Source organism: Argiope bruennichi, chromosome 8 (assembly GCF_947563725.1).
Source record: "Argiope bruennichi chromosome 8, qqArgBrue1.1, whole genome shotgun sequence".
NCBI classification, from domain to species: domain Eukaryota; kingdom Metazoa; phylum Arthropoda; class Arachnida; order Araneae; family Araneidae; genus Argiope; species Argiope bruennichi.
This window is the reverse complement of record NC_079158.1, coordinates 13,964,119-13,989,725: the sequence shown is the minus strand read 5'-3', so window position 1 is coordinate 13,989,725 and position 25,607 is coordinate 13,964,119. Positions and strand designations below refer to the sequence as shown.

The 25,607-nt window shown below is 29.4% G+C and overlaps 1 protein-coding gene across 5 annotated transcripts in view; it reads right to left on the bottom strand.

Annotated features, from left to right (window-relative positions):
- Window positions 1–25,607, bottom strand: part of LOC129980881 (protein madd-4-like) — a 323,844-nt gene that overhangs the window by 79,695 nt on the left and 218,542 nt on the right. For all 5 annotated transcript variants that reach the window (XR_008785271.1, XR_008785272.1, XM_056091332.1 and 2 more), the window contains exons 5-6: window positions 24,801–24,945; window positions 1,998–2,127 (exon numbers count right to left, since the gene is read on the bottom strand). Coding sequence is in view for 3 of the 5 variants with exons in the window: in XM_056091332.1 (XP_055947307.1) it covers window positions 1,998–2,127; window positions 24,801–24,945 (275 nt within the window). In the remaining 2 variants the exon portion in view is untranslated. The remainder of the gene's footprint in view (window positions 1–1,997; window positions 2,128–24,800; window positions 24,946–25,607) is intronic.

Here is a 25,607-nt window from a genome sequence, read left to right as displayed (position 1 = left end):
AAGTAATGTAAAATAATAAAAAAAAATTATTAACTGGTACGCTCAAGCCACAATAGATATTATTTTCTGCATACGCGCTGGTACAACTCTCATAGTACTAAGTCATTACAATTTCGTTTCCTCTAGAAATTATTTGTCTAATCACTATCTATACGCTTGCTTCTTTACAATCCTCAATTACTCTGTCTAATATGTTTATCGGCTGTCTTCAAATTTTTGTAATAATTTTCTCAGTATTGCTAATCATTCTATTGTATTTCTATACTCATCATCGTAAAATCCTTTTGATCTATCTAATCACTGCCCCTGATTACTCAGTTTTCTCACTGATCCTAATATAATCAGCCTTTAAATCTGTTTCGATCGATCATACAATTGTTTTTTAATAACTCTTCCGCCTAATTGTTTAACTCTGTCTAATCACTGTTTCTAATTACTTTCCTTATTCATTATCTCAGATTACTCAATTTAATTTGTCTGTTCACTGTCTCGAATTCTATCAAACATGTCTAGTGACAGTCTTTAATAATCAAATGATTGTCGGTAATCCTATTTAGAAATTTAAAAAAATCTAACTTATGGTAATTTAATTAGAAATTAACTAATTAATTTGCTAATTACTTAATAGTGTTTTTTTGTAAGAAAATGAAAAAAAAAACTGAGTTAGTTTTCTTTTTTAATCAAAGAATTAAGAAGTGATACATACAAAAAATGGCTGAGACAACACATCTCTTATCACCTCAGATATAAGAGAGCAAAATGTAGCTGTCTCGTGGTCTTAGTCAGAGCATTCTTGAATTAAAATACTTTACTGTATATTTAAAAAAGAATCAGGACTTAAACAATCATGATCTATTTTAAATACTACCTCGTTTTTTACTTTTAGATAAAGATTTAACTAAAATAACTCCAAAAAATTAATTTGACATAATATTCAAAGATTATCTTCTGAAGAAATCTCTACTTTATTAATAATAGCATTTTATTTATTATTAACAAGAATTAATAGATAGTATTTGCTAATTAGTTAATATTACTAATTTTAATCGCACATATGTATGCCTTTTAACTAATAATTTTATTCATCGTATCATAATGGTATACATCTTCAATTCATACATATTCTTCTTAAATATACATAGATTTTCTCTTGATGACCGTTTGAAAACTCATATTAACTATTTTTAAATCTTTCAAAATTCATATTAATATCAACTCATATTCATTAACTACTCATATAAATTCATATTGCAAACTCAACTCATATCAATATCAACTCATATTCATTAATTACTCATATAAACTCATATTAACTACTTCTATTAGTGTCAATAGTAAATAAACCCGGTGTTCCAATTTAACTACGATAGTTGCCGATTCGATACATCACTTTACCTCCAAAGTCTTTTGCGCTTAGAATGAATTTCAGAATTCAAATACAAGCGAAAGTTGAACACAAATAAAACAAACTATTTTTTCCTGCTAACTTAAGTATGAAGAATGACTTCATTTCGAACTGCATTTGAACAACAGCAAAAAATACGTGCACGCATTTTCAATTAAGTCTGAAATCTCAAAGCTTAAACGTCACTCTCTCTCCATCTTTAAATTTTGACATATCTCAAAAATCAATTTTGAGATTGGATTTTTGGAGGAGACTCGAGAATGCTGTTTCCTCCTCTTCAAGCCACTCATAAATAACATCTCCTTCTCTCTCGATTACTTACGATGTCTATCTATTATTGTTTTTGCCTAATTGACGACAAAATGCATACAACATATCACATCTTGAGAAAGAAACTATCTACAGAATGATTAGAGATGCAACAAATTAGATTCGACAGGAGAGTAAAATACTGAAGGCTTATTGAATATGAATATTAGTGACCCCATTCAAAAATCAAAATCATATATTGATACACCATCCGTAGCAATAACTGAAAAATGTAAAGTGTTAATACAACAATGTGTTTGCATTAACATGGGAAGAGACTTACACTGGTGGGCATTTATGAGAGTTGCACTCCTTAATTTCCGGCAGGGGTCTAGCAGCGATGTCACAAAGGCGTTCGTCCACTTCCTTCTCATTGGCTTTATTCAAACAGGTAGGTCGTGACATTTGGTAACCTGGAAGAATGAATGGTTACAATGAAATCAATCCATGCCTAAGTGACAAAAATACTTATTTAACTTTGCACTGTACTTCATATCTTGCAGGAGAAAAAAGTAATAAAAAAAGTCTTATGTATTTATATTTTCCATTTTCAATGGAAATAGATTGTATCCAAAAAAAATTATTTTTGGTTTCATTAAAACCATTCCATTTTTTAAAAATTTATTATAGTATTTATACTAACTGAAATGATCATTCGCTTGAAATTACTCACAAACGTTGTTTGGCGAAAAAGAGCAAAAACGTAAATAATATTCGGTTATAATTTGGTAAAAATATTTTTAATTAATGAATAAAGAATATGTTTCACGCAAAAGGTACTTGATTACAAACACAACATAAAAAGGGAAATGCAATTTTTATCGTAACTGTATAATTAACTTTTATGTGTTAGACATGGTAATTAGATTACAATAACCGATCACAAGCAGATAATTAATTTTAAAAATAATTTATTAAAGAAGACTATATTTATATATATATATATATTGCTTAAATGCATTATTATTCAATGTTATTTTATTAAATAAAATAATAAATAATATACGAAAGATAAGAATTTTTTTTTAATTTTTAATCTTCAAACTTTTTTTGAATGAACATATAGAACAAAGTTTTCTGAAATGTGTAATTTTTCTCCAAAAATATTTGTAGCGCTGAAATTGATTATAAATCAACTTTGGATTGCTTTAAAAACAAGAGAGAGAAAAGATGATGAGGGTAATATATATTTTTCAAGAGTGTTTGAGAAATAAATTTGTAGTATAAATATGCCTTTAAAGAACATATTTTCCACAAAAAGTACCAAATATAATATTGCTGTTTTTTTGTTATTTAAAAGACGAAATAACTACATTTTAACAGAAAAATATTAAATAAAAAAAGAATAAATAAAATCATCTTCGGCCTTTTAAATATTAAACAAAATTTATAATACAAGCATTTAAACTCATCAAGCCAGCAATATTCCTTTAAAATCTATATATAAGGAAATACTATAATTTTATTATTAGATAATGTAAAAAGTTTATTTCATATTTTTATTTATAGTGGTAATATTAGGTGCTTGCATATATTTTAATCAGCGACATCAACTGGAAACATGCGAAGTATCTGCATAAACGATAATGGTTTTTGGTTTTACTAATTTACTATTACTTTATTGTTATCATTTCGAAAATTTTCCATTCAAATATTATTGAATTATTCGGTGTATAAAGACTCCAATCATGGAACGCTCCAAATTGCATTTTCGACATTCGTTGCTTTTTTTTTATTATTTATTTATTTGAAGAAATCTGCTGCCGAAGCCCATCGGACACTTTTAGAAATTTATGGTGATGTTGCTTCATCATTTCCCAATGGTCGGTTTTGGTTTCAACGATTTAAGAGTGGTGATTTCGATGTCAATAACAAAAAACAGCCTGGAGGATTAAAAAAAATTCGAAGACAATCTGTTGAAAGACTTATTGGGCAAAAATGGAAAAAAGTTGTAGAAAATGATGGAAAATAATTTGATTGTTATATATTGTGCCAATTTTTCTCAAAAAAAAATGCCTTTTTCAAGTGAAAAAATGATCAAAATACAAGCAAGCACCTAATAAAAACAATTATTTATATCGAAGTTCAACAAGGATTCGTAAAATTTGAGAACTGTTCAATCCTTTATGAATAGCACAAGACCACTCATCTCATTACAAAATTCCTAATTTGAAGAATTTGATATGACGTAAAGAGTTCCGTGTGTATCAAAATTCAACTGCACAATCAAATATCAGGATAATATAAAGTTAAAAGTTTTTATTTGCACGAAGAAGGAGATCCTTTCATTTCAAATTCAACAAAATGAATTACTAGCTTGAAATCATCATGCATCCATTTCTAGTACGTGAGATATAAACCAAAATGACTCCTCTCTATTTCTAGAATATCAGAGAAATTCTGACTTAACATTCGAGAGGAAGTCCTGGTGACATACGGTGTAAACAGCATTTACTCGTTATCGCTTCTCCTTCATTAATTCACCGAATTGATTAACTGGATACAATCCGGATGCTTTTATCCCCAAACTATTTAAATGCTTCACGCGAAAATGATTGAGAATTCCACGGCACACAATTTAATCTGAATACAGTCAAACAAATATTGGTTTGGTTTAACTAGAAAATGCGTTTGTATAATATCCCTCTATATTTGTGCAAAATAATTATTCTAGATTGATACAGGGATCATAATGAAACTTCAACAAGCAGTATTCGACAACATACAATTAATAATTTTAGTCAGGAATTGTAGTTAAAAACAAAATTATAGGAAACCTTTTTTAGTTCATCAGTTAAAATCACATAGTGCGCTCAGCATAGTATAGACCCAAGAAAACACAATTGTAGGAAACTTTCTTAGTTCATCAATGAAAGTCATGCGGTGCGTTCAGCAAAGTATAGAACCAAGGAAAACTCAATTGTATAAAAGTTCACCAATGAAAGACATGTGGTGCGCTCAGCATAGTACAGACCCAAGGACAACGCAAGTGTAGAAAACTTTCTTAGTTCATCAATAAAAGACAAGTGGTGCGCTCAGCATAGTACAGACCCAAGGAAAACGCAATTGTAGGAAACTTACTTGGATCATAAATAAAAGGTATGTGGTGTGTTCAGCAAACCAGAGATCCAAAATATCAACCATTTGAAATGATACAAATGTTACGTGGGAAGAACACATATATTCACTAATAACCAACACAGTTAAGTAAAAATAGGAAAGTATAGTAAAATGTAGCCTTCTCTAAGTACAGATGTGTTTTGAAAATATTTCTTTCATGTAATATTATTATATATAATAATATATTATGCAATAACATTAATATATATATTATTATATACATCGAAGGATTACTCTGTAAAATAGACAACTCATAATTTTCTGTCTCTGAGGTTTCGGAATAGAGAATGGGTCATCCCATTTTACACCACAAATGCATAATATATGGTCTCTGTCATTGAACCATACCATTTTCCTACTCAACAAATGAACAGTCTAAGACTTATTTTAAGCCCTCTTTTTTTCGGTTTCAAAGCGAAATCAAACGAATTGTTGTATGTCGTTACTGTTAAAAGAATTCGATTCAAAAACAAATTAGCAACAAGCTGAATATTCTTTGCAATGAACTTAAACCTATTATGATGTTGTCTGTTGCTTGTATCTTTTCTAATCTGCGTACAACGCGTTCAATTTTTATTTCGTACTTCACTCAAAGTTCTTGGGGATGTTTTTATTATTAGATTATATACTTTGAAAAGTTGTATAAAAATAACACTGTTGTATAAGTATAGCCATATTATTTAGTGGTTTCAGAGATAAACTGTAAGTGGCTGTTTTAGCTTCCATATTCTTGTCGTGATGTTTGTAAATCAGTTGTCTTGTTTTCTCCAAGAATAGATCAGAGCAGGAAATGCAACCAGTATTAGTACTATTGACTGGGAGAAAAAGAAACAAGATTGCAATATCAATTTAGTAGTTTCAGAGATAAACTGGAAGTGGCCGTTTTAGCTCCCGTATTCTTGTTATGATGTTTGTAAATCATTTGTCTTGTCTTCTCCAAGAATAGATCAGAGCAGGAAATGCAACCAGCACTACTACTTTTGACTGACAGAAAAAGAAACAGGCTTGCAATATCAACGCAGGCCTTTCAGGCGCGGGACAAAATGAGAGCAAGAAACGTTTTTAACATTTTGAACATTCGCTGTTCATACAAAGTGTCCTCAAAAAATAGATCAATTTTTCATTTCCTTAAATATTGTACCCAAGCCTATTATACAAGTTACAAAGTTTCATGAAATAAGGTGGGGAAATGTATGAAATCAATTATGTCCCTATAAGAAATAATAGTAAAGAATGAAGACTTTTTGTACGCCTCTCCTTATCTCGTAGATGAATATTAAAAGTTTCTGAAGAATGATTCAAAACTGGAGGAATATAAGTTTTCAATAAATACAGAAAAAAAAATTATATCCTTTCTATAGGCTTATTATAGATTTCCTAATCATTTATAAATCTTAAAATCATGAATTATGAAATTCAGAGAAAAGTTAAAAGTATAAATTTGTGGTAACTTCAAATATAGCGGAGAAAAAATTCTTCGCAGTGACCGAACAATACTAATTAAATTAAATATAAAACAATAAATTATTTTTGAAATGTTAAGATTGGTGAAGAAAAAAAAATGTAAAGTCCAGAAAATTTCAAATAGATATTCTCAAGATTCCAGACACAATGGATAAATAGCATGAATAACAAATTGATCACTGCAGCAGTATTTTGAAGCGAGATTAAATTAGATTGAATAGTTAACTGAAATTCGAATATGTAAGATAGTTAAAGATCTGAAATTTGAAAAATAAAACTATGTCATGCATTTTATGACACCACTAAAATCCGTGATAAATCATGGTAATAGTACATTCAACCATCAATTCAACGTTTAGAACATCAACAGACAAGCCATGTTCCTTAAAAAGAAGAAAATGAATGTCTTCGCAGAAACTCTTTCTGCAAAAGCCATTTTCAGAAAATATACGATCAACCATATCACGCATGCAGTAGCGTAGAATGTATTAATAAAAGACCACTCATTTGAAGGAGAAAAAAATGAGCAAAAATTTAAATATAAAGCAATAACAGAATTTGGCAGAATAAAAGACAGCCATTTTTCAACCACCCATTAAGGATAAAAATGATCTAAGTAACAAATGCTTCTATTTAAAAAAAAGAGGAGAAAGTGCTTCATTAGTGGGGTTTTTTCTTGGACTCTTTTAAGCACACATTTCCTGTTTTACTTAACACGTTTTAAATATGCATTTCGGTATAGCGCACATGTGTTAAAGTATCAAACAAAATATTTATGTATGAATATATGAAAATGGTGCTTTATTTTTTTGAAGGGTGGGAATGGAATTTCCTCTCTTTTGTATTAAATTCTAATGTACTCTAGAATCACCAGATTTGGGAGTTGTTCCTTTTCTCAATTTTTTTGGGGGGAGGAGTGGGGCTCGCGAGTGTTTATCTCGTCACACAATTTATTGTTTTCGCCTCAATGTATTCATGAGTTAATAAACATTTTCCAGTAATACATTATTTATTACTTTCTAAGCAGAAGAATAAATAAAATGAGCCAGTTAGTGTAACTATTAATTTCGGTGGCGGATTTCCAACAAGACCGGCTAATCAGCTGCCCAGATCCATCAGACTGAGAAAGAGCTGCAAATATATATGAATTAATTTTTTTTTTGATTGAAAAATAAAGGAGCTCGTGAAAAATACAAAAATCTATGAATTAACAAAATATTAGGAAAAATAAATAGGTTTTTAAATATAATTGGTCAGATTCCCATATGTTTCATTATGTTTTAATTCAGTTATGAAAATATTTTTAAAGCGAGAACATCTTCTATAATAATGCTGTCTATAAACGCGGATACCGTGCAGTCAAATCATAATAGATAATTAAAAAATACATATTTACAAATTTAATAAAATAAAATTGATGTAAATTGAAAAAAAGTCATTAAATGGCATAAAATGTGCTGGAACTAAACTGACTATGTTAATGATAAAAACAATTTTACAGATACGTGAAATCTGTAAAAAAAAAAATGTATCAATATATGTGTTGTTATTTGTAATTTATTGAATAGCTGGGACATTTATCAAAATTCTTTATACTTTAGAAGGCAGCTAACACAATTTTTTTCATATAATTGCAGAAGTAGAACTGCATTGTTGTAATTAGCACATAAATTATTTTCTAATATTTTTTTAATTATACGTTTTTCTTTATTATCGAAACTCCTGAAAAATATTGCTCTTTAGATGAATATACAACATTCCGAATTATTTGTCATTACTAGATTTCTATTCCTCACAATTTTTAGGAATTTTAAAGAAGGATCGCAAACGTCGATGTATAAAATGTTAATTTATTATCACGAAATCAAAGTAAAAAAATGAATACCTTCAAAATAATGAATTAATAATGAAATCAATTAACATTAGGCATATAAATATAAAATATTTAAAAGTGTATAAATATTAACAAGACAAACTTTTAGGTATCATGTGTATCTATTAAATCTTAAGATCATTTGAGTTTAGGTATCTAAGAATACTAAAATTAACAATTCCTATTTCAACAATAAAAAACATCCTCTATTTCCACAAAAACAGTTTTGATAGCCCCTATTCTCAAGAAGATATACAAAGGAGGACCCCGCTTAACTTATAGCAACTAAGCAAATGTATGCTGGAACATCCTTTGAGTTCCTCAGTAAACCTTCTTGTCAACCCCCCCCCACACACACACACATAAAAAAAAAAGGACAAGCATTTCTAACGAATAAAGCATAAGCATCGAGTATTCAGTCAATCACACTTAACGTTAAGGAGAGGAACTTCACAGTAATATCACTATCATCTGGAAGCCAGCAGAAACTTCTTTGAACAAGCGTTTGAGATCTTTTAATGTTGATAAGATTAACCATTAAAAACATTTCTTTTTGAGATCAGGTACCAATTTAGTAAACAAGCTACCTAATATCTCAATTTCGGAGAGTAAATGTGACGTACTTCAACTCATATTATATGGTTATAGTCTACTAGGTGGTGATGTTATAACCGGTGACGAAAAAGCAGTTTCTATGGCGTCATTGCATTAGGTACTTTTTTTATTAATTTTTGGCTTTTTTTTTATTTTCAAATTATTATTTTTAGGTTTACTATGGGTGTGATGGGTTAAAATGACTCCTTCACTGCATTATAAAAGCTCATGAATTTATTGTCATTTATTTATTTACGAATGTATGAATTTATTTACGAATGTATACTATAGTTAATTTACACGTGAAGATGATGAATGCGATGAAGATTCAGTGATGAATTCAGAAGAACTGTTGTTTTAGTCATGTGCCACTGTTTCCTTCATGAGTTTCTTATGCTCAAAAATTATAAATGTTTGGATTTAATGGATCATCTCTCCATCATGAGAGTTACAGTCCAACTGCTCTATACATTCACGCTATTGCTGTCATAAGTTCAAAAAGTGGAGAGGGCATTTCACGAAGAATCCATTTACACATTATTTAATTTTTTCGCCTCTTTGCTTATTTCAGAATCAATTTTAAAGCTATTTCTCCATTATTAGCTAAAGAGATTGCAGTATGAGTTCAATCTATGAGAGGCAGAATTAACAAAATTTCAAAACGAATTGTATAACATAAAAGTAACCTGTTATTATCAAGTACTTCAGTAATTATGCACCACTGGAAAGATTATTTTATCCCTCATAAAAGCATAAAGTAACTTCATGAATGCATTTGACTTAATGGCATACCATTCAGGCTCAACTACGTCCATAATAACTTTCAAGCAAGTCATGTTTGCACACACATTTTCTCTCTCAGATCTCGTTTTGGTTTTCCTTCATTAAGAAAAGTGATTTCCTCTAATCGATTTGATTCCAGAAAAATGCACCATCCACTTTCGACCATGCAAAAAACTGAAACAAAAAACACTCACAGTGGGAATGCATGAGTGAGGCCCTGCATTATTTATTTGTCATTCATACTTCTTCATTTGTCAGTTGGCAACGTCCCAAAATTTCAAACGAGATTTTTTTTTCCTTTCCCTCTCCCTCATTTCTCGCTCATCTCGGTTTGACCACTACTATGTGTATTTATATTAGAATGGTCACGCGAAGCTCCAAGTCAGGTAAAGCTGTTGTTGAAGGGAAGGCAAATTAGATCTCGACTTTAGTAAGGTCGCCTTTAATAAAGGCTGTATTCTGGGCTACACACCGCTTTATTTATTTATTCCCTCTGCCAAGATGGCGTTTCCCGGACGATATTGTTTTCCCAGAAGAGCTTTTAGTGGGTCTCTTAGACTTGCCAGAAGACTTAAGCTCCGTGGAACATTGGTACAAGGTCAGAGGCAGGCCTGTCGAATTTTGCAATATAATTTTTAAGACGAAGAACCTGCTATGAGAATTTAAAAGTAAAAATCTTTACCAAAACTGCATTATGCTGAGCCACAATGTTAATGAACATAACATTGAATAATTCTTCTGTGCATTCGTAAAATCATAATGATTATTACATCTTGAAAGATAAATATGATTCTTTATAGAAATATTATCCGAACAAAAAGAGCAAATAAACAAGCTTTTTATTAAATACAATTCTATTATTGAACAAAAAAAGTGTTATTTTATTTTAATTACTTTTTAATCTTTAGACTTCAATTTAAAATTACTTATCAAAATTACTCTTATGGAATCTTGAAATCGGTCTCTTATCGAATTCATTACAAGATGGAGCCACTCGTAAAGAATCAAATTTGATTTGATCAATAAATTAAATGATATTCATGCTTTGGAAATATTAAAACAGTGTAACATTACAATAATATGTAAGTGCAAAATTTTAAAACCATAGCACATTAGGAATAAAGTGAAAAATAGGTTACTAATTCCATCTTTACAAACAGAAGTAAGTTTGTATAAATGCGAGTAAAAAAAGCTAATGGAAAGGTTAAATGTTAAAGAAATGAATTCACTGCATTCATTTTTTAATATTCTGTGCATAACAAGTTGTGGCAAAATTAACAAATATTTAAAAATGGGTTTGGCAATACAAAAAATTCCTTACATCACTTTTCTCTAGAATTGAAACAACTTTTTTTAATTTAGTTGCTTCAATTATATTGTTCAATTTATATTGTTTTTTCTTTCATGCATTGTAAAACTATTTAAAAACGGTTTTGCCAATATAAAAAAAATGCTTATATATTTTTCTTTAAAGTTGAGGAAATTTGTTTCAATAATCCAATTCATTATTTACATTATGCTTTCATGCATTATAAAACTTTCTTGAAGTAAATGTATACAATAAAATGTGGCCAAATGAGCAAATGTATAGAAATGGTTTTGTCAAAACAAAAATTTATATAATTTTTCTTTAAATTTGAGGAAATTGTTTTTAATAATCCAACTTGCTTTCTATACCGCTTTCCAATTCGTGTACCGTTGAAGTGTTTCTGAGAATAATTTTCTACCAAAGGATGAAAGAAAGTTTCTCTGAATTTTTAAAAAGAATAAAATTTTAGTCTTAAATACCTCTATTAGTTTTGCATTTTAAACTCATCACATATTTAAATGACGCAATCTTAAGTTCTTAAATGAACATCTTTAATTTTATACAAATCATGCTTTATAAATGGAAGCACTGAGTCAAAACAAGTAGAAAGTGAGATTCTGCTATTTCTAAAAATTCATGCAGGTCTTTCAAAGTTGATACCAAGAAGATACAACTGAAATTTCAAAAATTAATTTCATTTATAATAAATTTTTAAAACTATAAACAGGAAAACATGCTGATATATATATCTGCAAAGGACATATGTAATAATGTGTCGTGAACTTCATTTTGTGTTATCTTTAATAAATAACGCATTTTATGAACATCAACTGGTTAAAAATATTGCATAACGAATGGAACAAAAAATATCTAATCGAACTTCCGACACTTTGGTTAATCGTCTGCTTTTAACTTGCTTGTTTCCACCCTTTACTTAAATATCAAAATCAATTGCAATGCTGAAAATTAATTGGAATTTTTTGCTCATTCTGTAATATTGTTCATAGGACATTGAATATAATTTTCAACTAAACTATTAAGTAAGTATTGAATGAACTGGTATGAATTCCTTTGGAAAAGATTTCGTGTATATTAATATTTTTTTAATTTGGTATATAACTTTTTTTTTATATATTTTTCCAATTCTTTTCATTATTTTCCTATCCTATCGTTTAGTCTATCGTAAAGAGGTATTGCGATTCTAGCTCAAGGGGCTTTATTGAGTTGTAAATACAAATCAAAGTTAAATACTTATTTATAATTTTATGCCATAAAGTTTTGTCTCATGTTGATATGTCACAGAATGGAGCAATATTCGAAATAGGCAACTAAAAGATTTTAATACGTGCATCATAAGTTTTAAAAATATGTATAACCCGTTATAAATGTGCAGGTATATCCCTGTATCATAAAAACTTAATTCTGTATTCCTCACACTGATTCCATTTCAAGGAGAATTTTCTTATGATATTCACATTTTACTAATCACAAATTATAATTACTAATTCTAATCTGACTAATTACTGATTCGCAATAAATTTAATGAACACAGTTTTTAGAAAGCTGAATTTTTATCAGATTCTTTCTTTGTTTTGAGTCAGTACCACCTTTAAAACTTAATATAAGTATTACAGAATTTAATCTTTCTCATATAAAAAAAATATTATAATCGTCAAAAAAAAAATTCGAACTAGAGATTTTGACGGATTACCACTTTTTAACCCCCCCCCCCGAGTTAAAAATTTTTTGCCATTATGTCTACCTGTTTGTCTATCTAACTACTTATCTATGACAAAGATAACTCAAAAATGCTTTGGACTAGATGAATGAAATTTGATACATGGTCTTTACATCAAGTTTGTAGATTTCTATCAAATTTTGAGCAAAATCCATTCAGAGGAAATCTGGCTGTTCGAATATAAGTTAACACAACAAGTATAAAATGAAGAAAACTATATGGATGAAATTCGGTGCACAGATATAAAATTCTATAATCAAATTTTGAGCCAAATCCAACAAGAGGTTTGAACGTCTGTCGGTCTGTCCTTTCAGAAGCATGTAAAAGCGGTAACTCAGAAAAGCAGTGACTTACAAATATTAAATTTGGTACATGATTTTGTAACTAGATTCGATTTGTAACTATGTGTCAAATTTTTATTTCAGTAGTTTGAGGGAAAATGTTGCCTAAACACAAATTAAATTTTCGAATCACATGATAGCTTCAGTAATAATGCTACACTCAAGAGAACGGTTAACATTTCATAAATATTGTACTTCAATACCATGCAAGGCGCTTTCTTTCTCACCCAGGGTTTACAAATTTTTGCTGATGTAGAAGATACCACATTTTTAGAGACTATAGGAGAAAGTTTTATCGAGACCACTTCCGTTGGTTTCAAATTTACTACATGCTGGTGACAATCGAAAGAAATATTACATTAAATTAATCAATTAATCCTATCTAAGGCCATGGATAGTGAATTTCAGCAAATTTATCAATCTTTGTTTGAAATTTTACTGACAGACAAATTTTTCAATAATGGAGAAATTTCGATGCTACACTTCCCTATCTCATACAAAATGCATGTCTTTATTTGTTACTTAATTATTACTCAACAAAATTAATAAATTAATTAAATTTAATATTATCTAATAAGCTAAATAAATAATTTTTCTTAAATCAATCTCACTTAAGTCAGTCTAAGAATATTTCGATATACCACGAGTTGAAAAAAATGGCCTTTTGAAGGATTAGTTAATAATTAAGATCTAAAATCTAGCAGCCAAAACAGTACACTTGTGTATTATCAATGACAACACATGTGTTCATGAAGTGAATGAAGGACCACAATTCCATCTTTTCAAAAATGTAAAAGTTTGAAAAGAACCCCAAACGTACAATAATTTTATCATCTGAATCAACAAAAGTGTTCATGAAGTGAGTGAAAGACAACAATTCCATCTTTCCAAAAATGTAAAGGTTTGAAAAGGACCCCAAATGTACAATAATTTTATCATCTGAATCAACAAAAGTGTTCATTAAGTGAGTGAAAGACCACAATTCCATCTTTTCAAAAATGTAAAAGTTTGAAAAGAACCCCAAACGTACAATAATTTTATCATCTGAATCAACAAAAGTGTTCATGAAGTGAGTGAAAGACCACAATTCCATCTTTCCAAAAATGTAAAGGTTTGAAAAGGACCCCAAATGTACAATAATTTTATCATCTGAATCAACAAAAGTGTTCATGAAGTGAGTGAAAGACCACAATTCCATCTTTTCAAAAATGTAAAAGTTTGAAAAGAACCCCAAACGTACAATAATTTTATCATCTGAATCAACAAAAGTGATCATGAAGTGAGTGAAAGACCACAATTCCATCTTTCCAAAAATGTAAAGGTTTGAAAAGGACCCCAAATGTACAATAATTTTATCATATGAATACAACTGCTTGACTTAAGCTACTTTCCTGATGACAAAATTAATAACCACGAGGCCAGAGTCTCATTTCATCTAGAAAATGAAAGAACCGAATCCTGATTATCCAAGCGAGAAACACAAAAATAACAACAAGCCATCTCCTCCCCCAATGACTGTTAACATACTGAGGAATCACCGATTTGATTTATGCATGAAAGCCCCCGTTCCCATGCACTTGTTTAAGAGCCAGAGGGCAACGACTTCGTGCGGATGGACAAATGGACCGTTGGTCTGCAGGCTACTTCTCCACTTAAGTGATTTCCCTCACTCGCGTTATTAACGCAAATCTTCCCGACAAACAGCTTTCTTCTGGTGGTTTGCAGTGGCGTGATCGACGCGGCCACTAGTTCAAACAATACGTGACTAATAGGACGGAGGGCAATAGGATTTATTTAAAGTCTCCATTTTGTTGATGTTGCCGGGTCACGAAACATTAGTGCAAGAAGATGGAAGCGAAAGAAACAAAATATTTACTGCCCATGCATATGATTTGAGAGGAAAATATGTTGTGTTGGAATTCAAAGACAAATAGTATTGCATATCTATTTTTAGAGTAAAATTTGTTAATATTATATTTTGGGCTAAGTTTAAGATTGGAGATAAAAATATTGACTAAAAGTATAAATTTTTTATGTGGAGAGAAGACTTGGAAAGAATGTGAAGAAAAGAAAGAAAGACTTCTAAAGAATTGAAGAAAAGAAAGAAAGACTTAGAATGAATGTAAAGAAAAGAAAGAAAGACTTGGAAATAATTGAAGAAAAGAAAGTTTAGAAAAAATGTGAAGAAAAGAAAGAAAGAAGGACTTGGAAAGAATGTGAAGAAACGAAAGAAAGAAAGATTTGGAAAGAATGTGAAGAAACAAAAGACTTAGAGAAGTCTTTACTATGCTGAAATCACTTTTCAAAGTTAAACAATTATATTTGTGGTTATTTAGAATTTAATACTTTCTGAAAGATAAATGAAATATATTTAAAATTAACTGATTCGGACATGGATTGATTAAAAAACAAATATGAAAAGAATGAAAACTATAATGCGATATAAATAAATAACAGTGGATAAACATACATTCAAAAAATAATTTTAATAATCATGGAACAGAAGACATAAACCTTCTACAAAAGATTCTTGTAAATAAGAAGAAAAAAAAAAAGAAAAGATAATAATAAAAAATGACAGTAAAGTAATTATTATTACTATATGCGTTCCATTTAATCTTTCAACCAACAAAGATATCCTTCTATCAAATTCTTTAATCAAAATCTTCTCATTAAATGATTTTATCTCACATTTCTAATGATATCTTACTCATTAATATTTTCACCAATATCCTTCCTTCAAAATCATCTCCTATTAGTCACGATTAAAAAAAAAAAGAATTCTTTTATCAAATGAAGCCTATTGTTGTAAGGCTTACGGAAAATAAAATTAAAGGAAACTATAATAATTGCTTTGAATCCATCTTCTTTAAAGATAAATAATTACAATTAATAAGTAATCATAATAAAAGAAAATAATACCACATAATTCTAAAAATAATAGATTAAACGAACTTTCATTTTTTTAAGGACAAAATAAATTTAATCATAATAGATTAAAAAAGGCAAACTGTTGCTGTTTTATTGACTGCAAATGAAAAAATATAACAAAAATAAAATTTATTTGGTGCAAGAAATTTGAAACTGTTAAATAACACAATTATAATTTAAACAGGAAATATTAATGGAAAATAAAAACATAAAATTAAACAATGCAAGTAAAATGCATTTTAATTTTTTATAAAATGCTGTTTTGAAATTCAGATAGATCATAGATAAAAAAAAAATCAGAATTAGATAATCATCGAAGATTAAAAAAGGCAAACTGTTGCTATTTGTTGATTGCAAAGCTAAAAATATAAGCTAACAAAAATGAAATTGGATGTAAGAAGTTGCAGACCGTTAAATAACGCAATTATAATTTAAACACAAAATATCAAAGAAAGATAAAAACATAAAATTAAACAATGCATGTAAAATGCATTCTAAATATTAAAAAATACTATTTTGAAAACCGAATAACAATTTTGATTTCATAACAGTTATTTGGAAGTTGTTTATTCTACACAGTTATTTATTCTACAAAATTATTGTTGCTACTTATGATTTCTTTTTTCAGACAAAAAATATTACAATCTTTCAATGTTATTCCAATGTTACTCCAAAAATTTATTTTTAGGAAAATAAATTAATACTTTAAAAACTCAAAATTAATTAATGATTTAATTTAAATCATACAATTAAAAGCGATATTGATAAAAGAAACACTTTGAAATAAAAGTCTTTACCGAAGCCGACCGAATGAAAACAAAATTTCACACAGAACTACAGTCGAAGTTACAATTTCGTTCCAAAAAACTGTTATTTTTAATTTTTGATATAAAAATTATATTTATTAACAAAAATATTTATTAAAAACAATATTATATAAAAATAACTTATATAAAAATATTTATTGTAATGTGAATAATACGATGATTAAAATTAACTAGGACAATATTTTGCTGAAATTTTCCTTTAATCTTTTTGATCTAAAAATATTTGAAGGAATTGCAACGCTGATCGTTTGAAAGTCTATTTATTTATACGAAGACTATGAATTCATTAATTAAACCAGCGGTAGTGGTCTCTCCGAAGCTTTCTCGCATGCTGTCCACTGACGGTCATATTCACCTTTCTCCGCTTAATATTCTGGACTTCAAGTAAGACTGCCAATTCCTTGCATGGCATTGGCGAACGATAGTTATAAAATATAGATCTCTGACATGAATCTAGCCTTTTTATTGAATTTTTTGCGAAAATATGTATTTTGAAAGTCTTTTCGCCAACCGAATGAAAACAAAATTTCACACAAACTACAGTCGTGGTTACAAGATAACAACTGAATTTAATTGATTTATGTCATTCTGTTTATGAGTTATCGCTTTTACATACATGCGAAAGAAAAGATTGACAGATGGTCAACCGTTTAACGGATCTGGTTAAAAATTTGGTGTCTATATTTAGATACAAAACCTGTATACCAAATTTTATTTACCCAGCTCTTTGTGTTTAATAGTTACGAACTTGTAATCGAAGAGACATACTTCATGCAAATGGATTTTGTACAAAATGTGACAGAAATCTACAAATTTGGTCGTAATTTCATATACCATTTGTCTAATTGAAAACATTTTTGAATTATTATATTCACAGACAGAAATGATACCAAAAATGTGATTTTCGAAATAGAGGAATTCTGAAAAGTCAAGTTTCATCAAAATCTCAAATTCCAAGTTTTCGGCTATTGCAATATTTCCTCTATATTTCGTTTAGGAGAAAATAAAAAAAAAAGTCGCATTTTTTTGTTTCGGACAAGAAGGGAATTCACAAAGAAGGAAGTTCTTTTAATTATCATATAAATTTTACTGACATTAAAATTATAAAAAGCAATTTAAAAATGTATATATGGTAGAAATTTTTTGTTTCTTTAAGATCATTATAAACTAAGCAAAATATATATTTCTAATTCATTTCCAAACAAAGAATTTTAAAAGAATTTCATAACAGGGGAGAAGCTGCATTTAAAATGAAGCTGATATAGCCTGACTTGGACCGTTCCGTTTTTCCATTTTTAAACGAAATGATACCATTTGAATTGACTTTATTAAAATGGTTCATACACATAACGAGCAGAACAGGTATAAGGTTATTATACATATTTAATATTTGTCATAATTTGATGTTTAAAAACATTTTCGAGAGAAAATCAGGAATATTAATTAATGCATAAAATATTTTATTGAAAATAAGCGCAACATTATTCTTGGTGAAATGGCTGGCGCCTAAGCGATGGTTTAGTATAAAGAATCAGGAAGAAATCACAAGAAAAGTTCAAAGTAATTTTAAATATCACAATTTTATTATTTGTACGCCTCTCATGCTCCGTTTCACACTTTTCTATCTCACCAAATGTAGTAATCTGTCTGACGTTTACGAGGCAAATACCTTCAATATACCCACACCACACAGCAAAACCAGATTTTCGGTTTTAACTGATTAATAATCATTAATTCTAATTGATTAATCCTTCTGCAAATTAAAAATGTACATTAATCCAATGACAGTTTTGAAATTGCGTCGCAATATAGATTATGAACTTCTAATGTTTCCATAGGAACATTATTTCACGGATTTAATATTTGCATCTAAAAATGTTTTATATATTGACAAAAATCGAAACATTTTCAAGAAGGCTGCTTTACCCAAATTCTATTACGTTTTTTCCAAGCTAAAAAAAAAAGCCTTCAAAAGATTTTTAACTGATAAAAAAAGGATCAATAGGTATTTTTCAACACCCTCTTTTCATTTACATAGCTGTAGTTTTCAAAAAATAACACAAATATCAGTCTGAAATTTTTACCAGTTATTATTCCTTTCTGCAATGCACGTAATTAATTGAAATTTCAAAAATTGAACAGTAATTTTTTAAAAAAAATTACAGATGTAAGATGCATTTTTTTAGTTTATTCATGACTTAATTCAACTATCTTAAATTATGATGTCTCATTTCATAAGTATATTTATTATCATATGTTATTATGTATTATTATATATATATTATATATTATTTTTTGTATTTATATTCAACTTTACTAACTCCTTCACCTAAACCAGAGCGAAACTTAAGACTTATCTCGAAAAACCAATACAATTTTTAAAGCAATATAGCACAGTTATGCATTTTTTTTTACATATCAAAATGCAATTTAATTTGAATAATAAGGGAAAGTCATCAGACAGCTTTACAAATGCATGAAAATCATTATCGCAAACTCCGATAAAACCATTCATCGTTAACACCAGATTTATCACCCATCGACTTTCTTCATTCATTTATTTTGTGAGGAATGGGAGGGGATTAAAATATACTTTTTGTATGAGATTTCCGACAGTGAAAAGAGTCTTGTAGAGCTAATATTTATCTTCACTAGCAATGTTTGTGAAATAAGGGCTTTCTTTAATATGTTTACCAATGATAAATGGTCGCAACTTTCAACGCCTGAAGTCTCCAAGTAATAATAATAAAGACATAAATGTATGATGAAGAAAACCATATTATCTTTTTCTTTCGTTTTGGAACAAATTTTTCTTTATTATATGACATTTGATATCATACCTACTTATTTGAAATCGCTTTCATTTATAAAAACCTAATCTCTCACTAAAGTATGAATGATTAATTGTGAGTAAGTTACACAGCTTTATTAGACAATTTTTCAATTATTAGTATTTTTATTTTTTCCAAAGCGGGCAATGTTGACCTTCCTTTCTTAACAACATAATGTTTGCACATGATAAAAACTATAATTTATCAATAAGTGGTAGAAAAAAAATATTGACAAAAACTATCAACCATCAATAGGCGACAGGAAAAAAACCCTCTCTATAAAAATTATCAATAAGCGTGAGGAAAAAACTATTGATAAAAACTATCAATCATCAATAAGCGGCAGGAAAAATACTATTGATAATAACTACCAATCATCAATAAGTGGCAAGAAAAAAACTATTGATAAAAACTATCAATCATTAATAATCGACAGGAGAAAACCTATTGATAAAAACTATTAATCATCAATAAGGAACAGGAAAAACTATCGATAAAACTATCAATCATCAATAAGAGTCAGGAAAAAAAATATTGATAAAAGCTATCAATCATCAACAAGAGTCAAGAAAAAACTATTGATAAAAGCTATCAATCATCAATAAGGCCCCAAAAAAACTATTGATAAAAACTAAAACTTATCAATGAGTGTCAAGAAAAATAATATTATTTTCAGTCACTGCACATCAAATAACTTCACACAATGTACACTTTGCCATCGAACCATCCCAACTTTCCACACTGGTGAACCATTTTTTCAGCACCGTTACATCCCACCATTCTATTTTTTTAAAGGACACACTTTTATTTAAGAGCCTAACCTGGAAAATAAAGTACCTCCTGAAATATAAATGAAGCTCCTCTGCCTTGTTTATGAAGGTGCTCTGTTGGAATAAGAATAGAAAGCGAAAGCAAAGCACAAAAACCATAATTAAAATCCGAAAAGGCAGATTAGCCATAAAAAGGGAGATCAGGCAAGCTCATCAGCGAATTCATCCCCACACGCACCGCTGGACGGAAAAAGGCTGGACAGAGGACAGCAACCTGCACGCAACCACGCCTATTTTTGTGAATTAAGAAATGAAGAAGCGTTCACTTCTAATTGCATTTTATATTCGTGTATTGTCCGCTCTGGTATGTGTGAGGTACCATGATTTTTTTTATTTTTATTTTTTGTTCTTTATTATTTTTTTTTTTTTAGCTCGGTCGTCTTTTTCTTCGCTCTCTTTATTGCATTCGTCTGGGCAAAGCATGTATGGAGACGGCGGATTTACTGATATTTTGGTACAGGTTGGCACGATTAATTTAAGAGAGAGGTTCTGGTTCTTGGGAAGAGAGAAAAATTCGCTTTCCTAACTGGTGCTGTGTTTGCTCTTTTTTTACTGTTCACTTGATTTGTGATACAGACAGTAAATTGGAAATCTTTAATTACAATTCCTGCTATTTCTACAGAGCAAATTTTTTTCCTCCGGTTACTTTGCATTCAGTCTTCCACAATGTTTGCTCAGACAGAAAGTGAAAAAGTAAATTTTATTTTACATACAGGAATAAAAAGGCAAGCAAGGATTTACCTCAGTAAATGAAGTAATAGAAAGATCATACAAAATAGCTCACTTTTCGAAACAGTGTTAAAAATATAAAATATTGTTTATAATTACTTTATATTATATGTATTTATATATATTATATGTATTTTATTTTGTAACTATTATTTTATACTTATATGTAATATTGTATAGTATGTAAGCTGAAAATTGCTATCAACAAAAATGAAAATGTTAATATTTTATATGTTGTAAAAATACGAATGTTTTTTCAAATTAGTTGAATTAGAACAGAACAGATGTTGATAAAGTATAGCATTTGATATTAAGTCGTCTATTTCAAAAAGATATCTGAAGGTGAAAATTCTCCTCTAAAATACTCTGATATTCTTCAAAAACAATTCTCTGAAAATTCAGCCTTTTGTTCATAAGGCTTTATATTCTGAGTTTAAATGGTAACAAAATTTTAGTGGTTTGCTTCTCAGTAGCACAGAAGAATTTCTACGGAAACTGTGATTTTTATAAAACGGAAGTGATTTTTTATAAAATATAATGAAAGTAGATTGATTAGAAAAGACAGTTTAAATGTATGCTGCTAGAGTTACATGATCAACTGCTCAGAATTTAAATTATCGTTTGCAATCATTTCATTCTTCATATATAACATTTACTTATTCGATAGCAGACTGAGGATATATAAGATGTTTAATGCAATTGCAAAATGAATAATCATCGGATTTTTAAGTATTGAAAATGTCAAATCGATCTAAATTTGACAAGAATGAAATGCCTCCATCGGTTATGACATTTACTGAAGTCTGCAGACAGAAACTGGATGCTTAAAAGTGACCGTGAAGAAGATGAAACTTTAACGCGTAATAGTTTCGCCTGAGAACAAATGTGATTAAAGTGCAAAGTTGACCGATTCGTGTGTTTATTCTCGATGATCGATGTATAAATGACGCAATATACTACTGTAAATTTTTGAATATTATAATAGCATATCGTTACAAAAGGTTTCCAATCTGATCGCAATCTTTACAAAGATGAAACACTGGCCGGTGCAATTATACGAAATCTGAAGACAGTGCCACAACGCAGCTGGAGCGGAAAACTTTTGCAATAAATAACAACAATAACTGAACTAAAGCTAAGTGTGGAGAAATCTAATGTCTTCTGTCCAGAATCGGAACTCAGAAGATATTGGAAGATGGCCTGAGCATAAAGATGAAAATAAGCGATTGTTGCTCATTCAGCAAGTGCAAAAAGATGTTAAGCATATTAGTACTAATCTCTTACCGAGACAGATGAAAAAGCAATAATAAATTCTGGAAGAGACATGAAAACCAACGTAGAACGATGAAAACTCAAAATACAAGGACCGGAAGCAAGACCTTTGCGAGTTAGGGAACAATCATTTTCTTTCCTTTGTTTCTTGTGTCTCTGGTAACCTGTCCTACATGAAATGAACGATGCATAAAAATTGCAAACAAAGAGATTCAATACAAATTTGTGCCCTCAGAAAATAAATGTTTTGAAGACTGTACCGATAGAAAAACGAGTGGAACTGATAGTTGTGTTATAAGTTATGCAAAAGTCTAAGTGAAGATCTGGGCATTTCAATGGAATCTAAGAAGCGCAAATTGAGAACACACATTTTGAACAAAGGAAGTAGAGATTCCAGTTTGTCCCATGAAAATGAATTGAATTGGGGGCAAATTTCTTCGTTAGATATTATAATTATAGAAACTTCTGAAAGATTTGTCAATTTAAAGATTTGTCAATTTAATGACATCTACTAGATTTGGACGACACCGAATGTAATTCGGACGAGGCATCGGCCGTCTTCAAGCTCGAACGAGTTCGATGACGGCCTTTCCTAGCAGCCATAGGCAACAAAAATAAATTAATTAATGTGGACTAACTTGGATTATTTCAATTTATTGTGAACTCCAAGGAGAAAAATACTCTGTCCAATATTATAATAATGTTCCGAATATTTCTGACAATTTCCATAAGCATTGTCAACTGTGAACGAAGCTTGTCAAAGATGAAATTGGTCAGAATTTATTTGAGATCAATAACAAGTACTTGAAGGCTAACCAATCTGACCATCTTGCCTATTGAGTAAGATTGATTGATTGATTTAGTGGAGTTTTGTGGCGCAAAAACCATTTTTGATTATGCTGCGCCAAAAGTTTGGCATTATATTGAGTAAGAAGGATGCGATGTATGAACAGTGAAAGAGCAATAAAAGGCTTTGCTTTTAGAAAAAGTAAACAAATAATGTTTCAGTTAAAGACAGAATTTTTTTTATTATATTAATTCTTCAATAAAAATATATGTCACACAATATCGATATGATGTTGATTTTCGTTTTATGCCGGTTTATACAAGACAATTTATTTCAAATTAATGAGCTTCTGTACTGCAGTCTCTAAATAGGATCTTAGATATTTTGGATAATCTTTCTGTTCATAAATAATCGGATACTAGGATCAAATTTTTAAAAAGAAATATAAAAACCGATTACACTTGTAACACTTCTTGAAAATAAAATAAAAGGATGTGGATTCAAATTATAAATCAATAATGAGTTGATGCAGGTACCTAATGAGTTCGCTACATCATTTTTTTATTATTATTTCAGGGAAATTAGGATATTATAGGATATATATAACATAGAACAGGGTTATTAAGGGATAATATCTATGATCGTCTAAAAATATCCATTGAAAGAACTGATTACTATAAAACATAAAAAAAGAATATACATGTTATTTGTCAATAAATACGGATTCGCTAATAACTTTTCTTAACCACTTAGTTAACCAGTATAACATACGCTTATGCTATTTCTGTTTCATCATCTAATGATGTAGCTAGTTCTCATAAATTCTGTGTAACAAATTGCGTGAAATATTTTTAATCTTGAGCAGTCCCTATTAGAGACATCTCAAGTTGTGAAGTCCACTTTTTCCAACTCTCTCTCTTTCAAACGCACATATTTTTCATTGATTTAACCAAATTGAAATAACAAAGCAAATCATTGAAGGTCGTCTTTAAAGCACCTGGTGCCAATATCTCACTTATAAAATAAAGTTTAAAATTAAACTTTTAAAAAATTACAAGTTTTTAAAAAAATTATAAAATTAATAAATGACAAAATTTTTTAAAAAAAACACAGAATTACTTTTTTACCAGAGCTCTGTGATACAGAAATTTGACAAAAGTGAAGACTTCCGAGTCAGTCAGAATCGTGAGAAAAGCCACAAATAAAGCATATTTAAAAACATGAGAGGAAAAAAAAAACCTCCTTGGAATAATATTTTGATATCTAGGCAGTATTTGATTTGTAGTGAGCTTCGAATATATGACCCTTGTAAATTAAATGAAAAAATAAAATAAAAAAATAAATCATTTAGCAGGCATGAGGGGAAGTTGGGAGAGGGTGACTAGGAAGTTCATTTTGTCTATTTGATAGTCCAACCTTGATTTAGAACATCGTTTAAAGCAAAATGCTTTTCCACGCTTTAAAAGTATTAAAAAAAATTTCATGAAAATAATAATTAATGAATTTTCTTAAAAGTTCATCGCTTAAAAGATCATTAACCGACATTTCGCAACATATCGGCCCATCCATCCAGGCACAGTTTCAGTTTATTCCGTGTAAACCTCATAAAGAAAACATTGCTGGAGCAATTAATCAGAAGAATTACGAAAGGCCTTACCTCCACCGCAAGAGACGGAGCACGGGGAGAAGGGCGTCTTTCCCCAGACGTACACCAATCGCCGGCAGCTGGATCCGTCGCCCCCGCACACGCCGCACTCGTCCACTTTCTTCTCCGATCCTAGTTGGAGGTCGCATCCCACTTGCTATTTGAGAATAAGAACGGCGCATATTATTAAAAAAACTAGTAATAAAACAAATACAGTTAATTCATTCATTTCCAGTAATAAAAATATAATAAAGATTTTCATTATCCATGACTAAAAGATGCACTCAGATTGTTAAACCTTTATCTCTAAAGGTTATCTTGTGTTAAATGTCCCACATCGACTCTATAAGTATAAAATTAGATACGAACTCAAGAAGGAAGATTTTCACGATAAGAAACATTTAACTTGGGCAAAAAGTAAACATATATAATATAAATAAATATTAAACTCCGTTAAACAGGACTGAAGAATAGTAAATGTACACACACAAAAAAATCCATAAACTTCATATTAATCAGTAAAAAATGTTAGGATTATCAACACAGTAGGCGCTCTTTAATCTGGTCTTAACAGATCATGGCAGTGCCGTATTTATGAACGAGAATATAATTTTAGAGGTAATAAAAAAAAGAAATATGAATGTAATACAATGAGATTTACAAAAAGTTGTAATAAGCGTCTCAAAGACATGAAAAAAAACACCTCTTCAGTCTTAATTTTGAAGTCTGTGTTTTTAAACGCCGATTCAGACGGTTTTATATCATATAGCATCCATGATTCTAAAATCTTCGAAAAAAATTATTATGGTGGAGTGCATA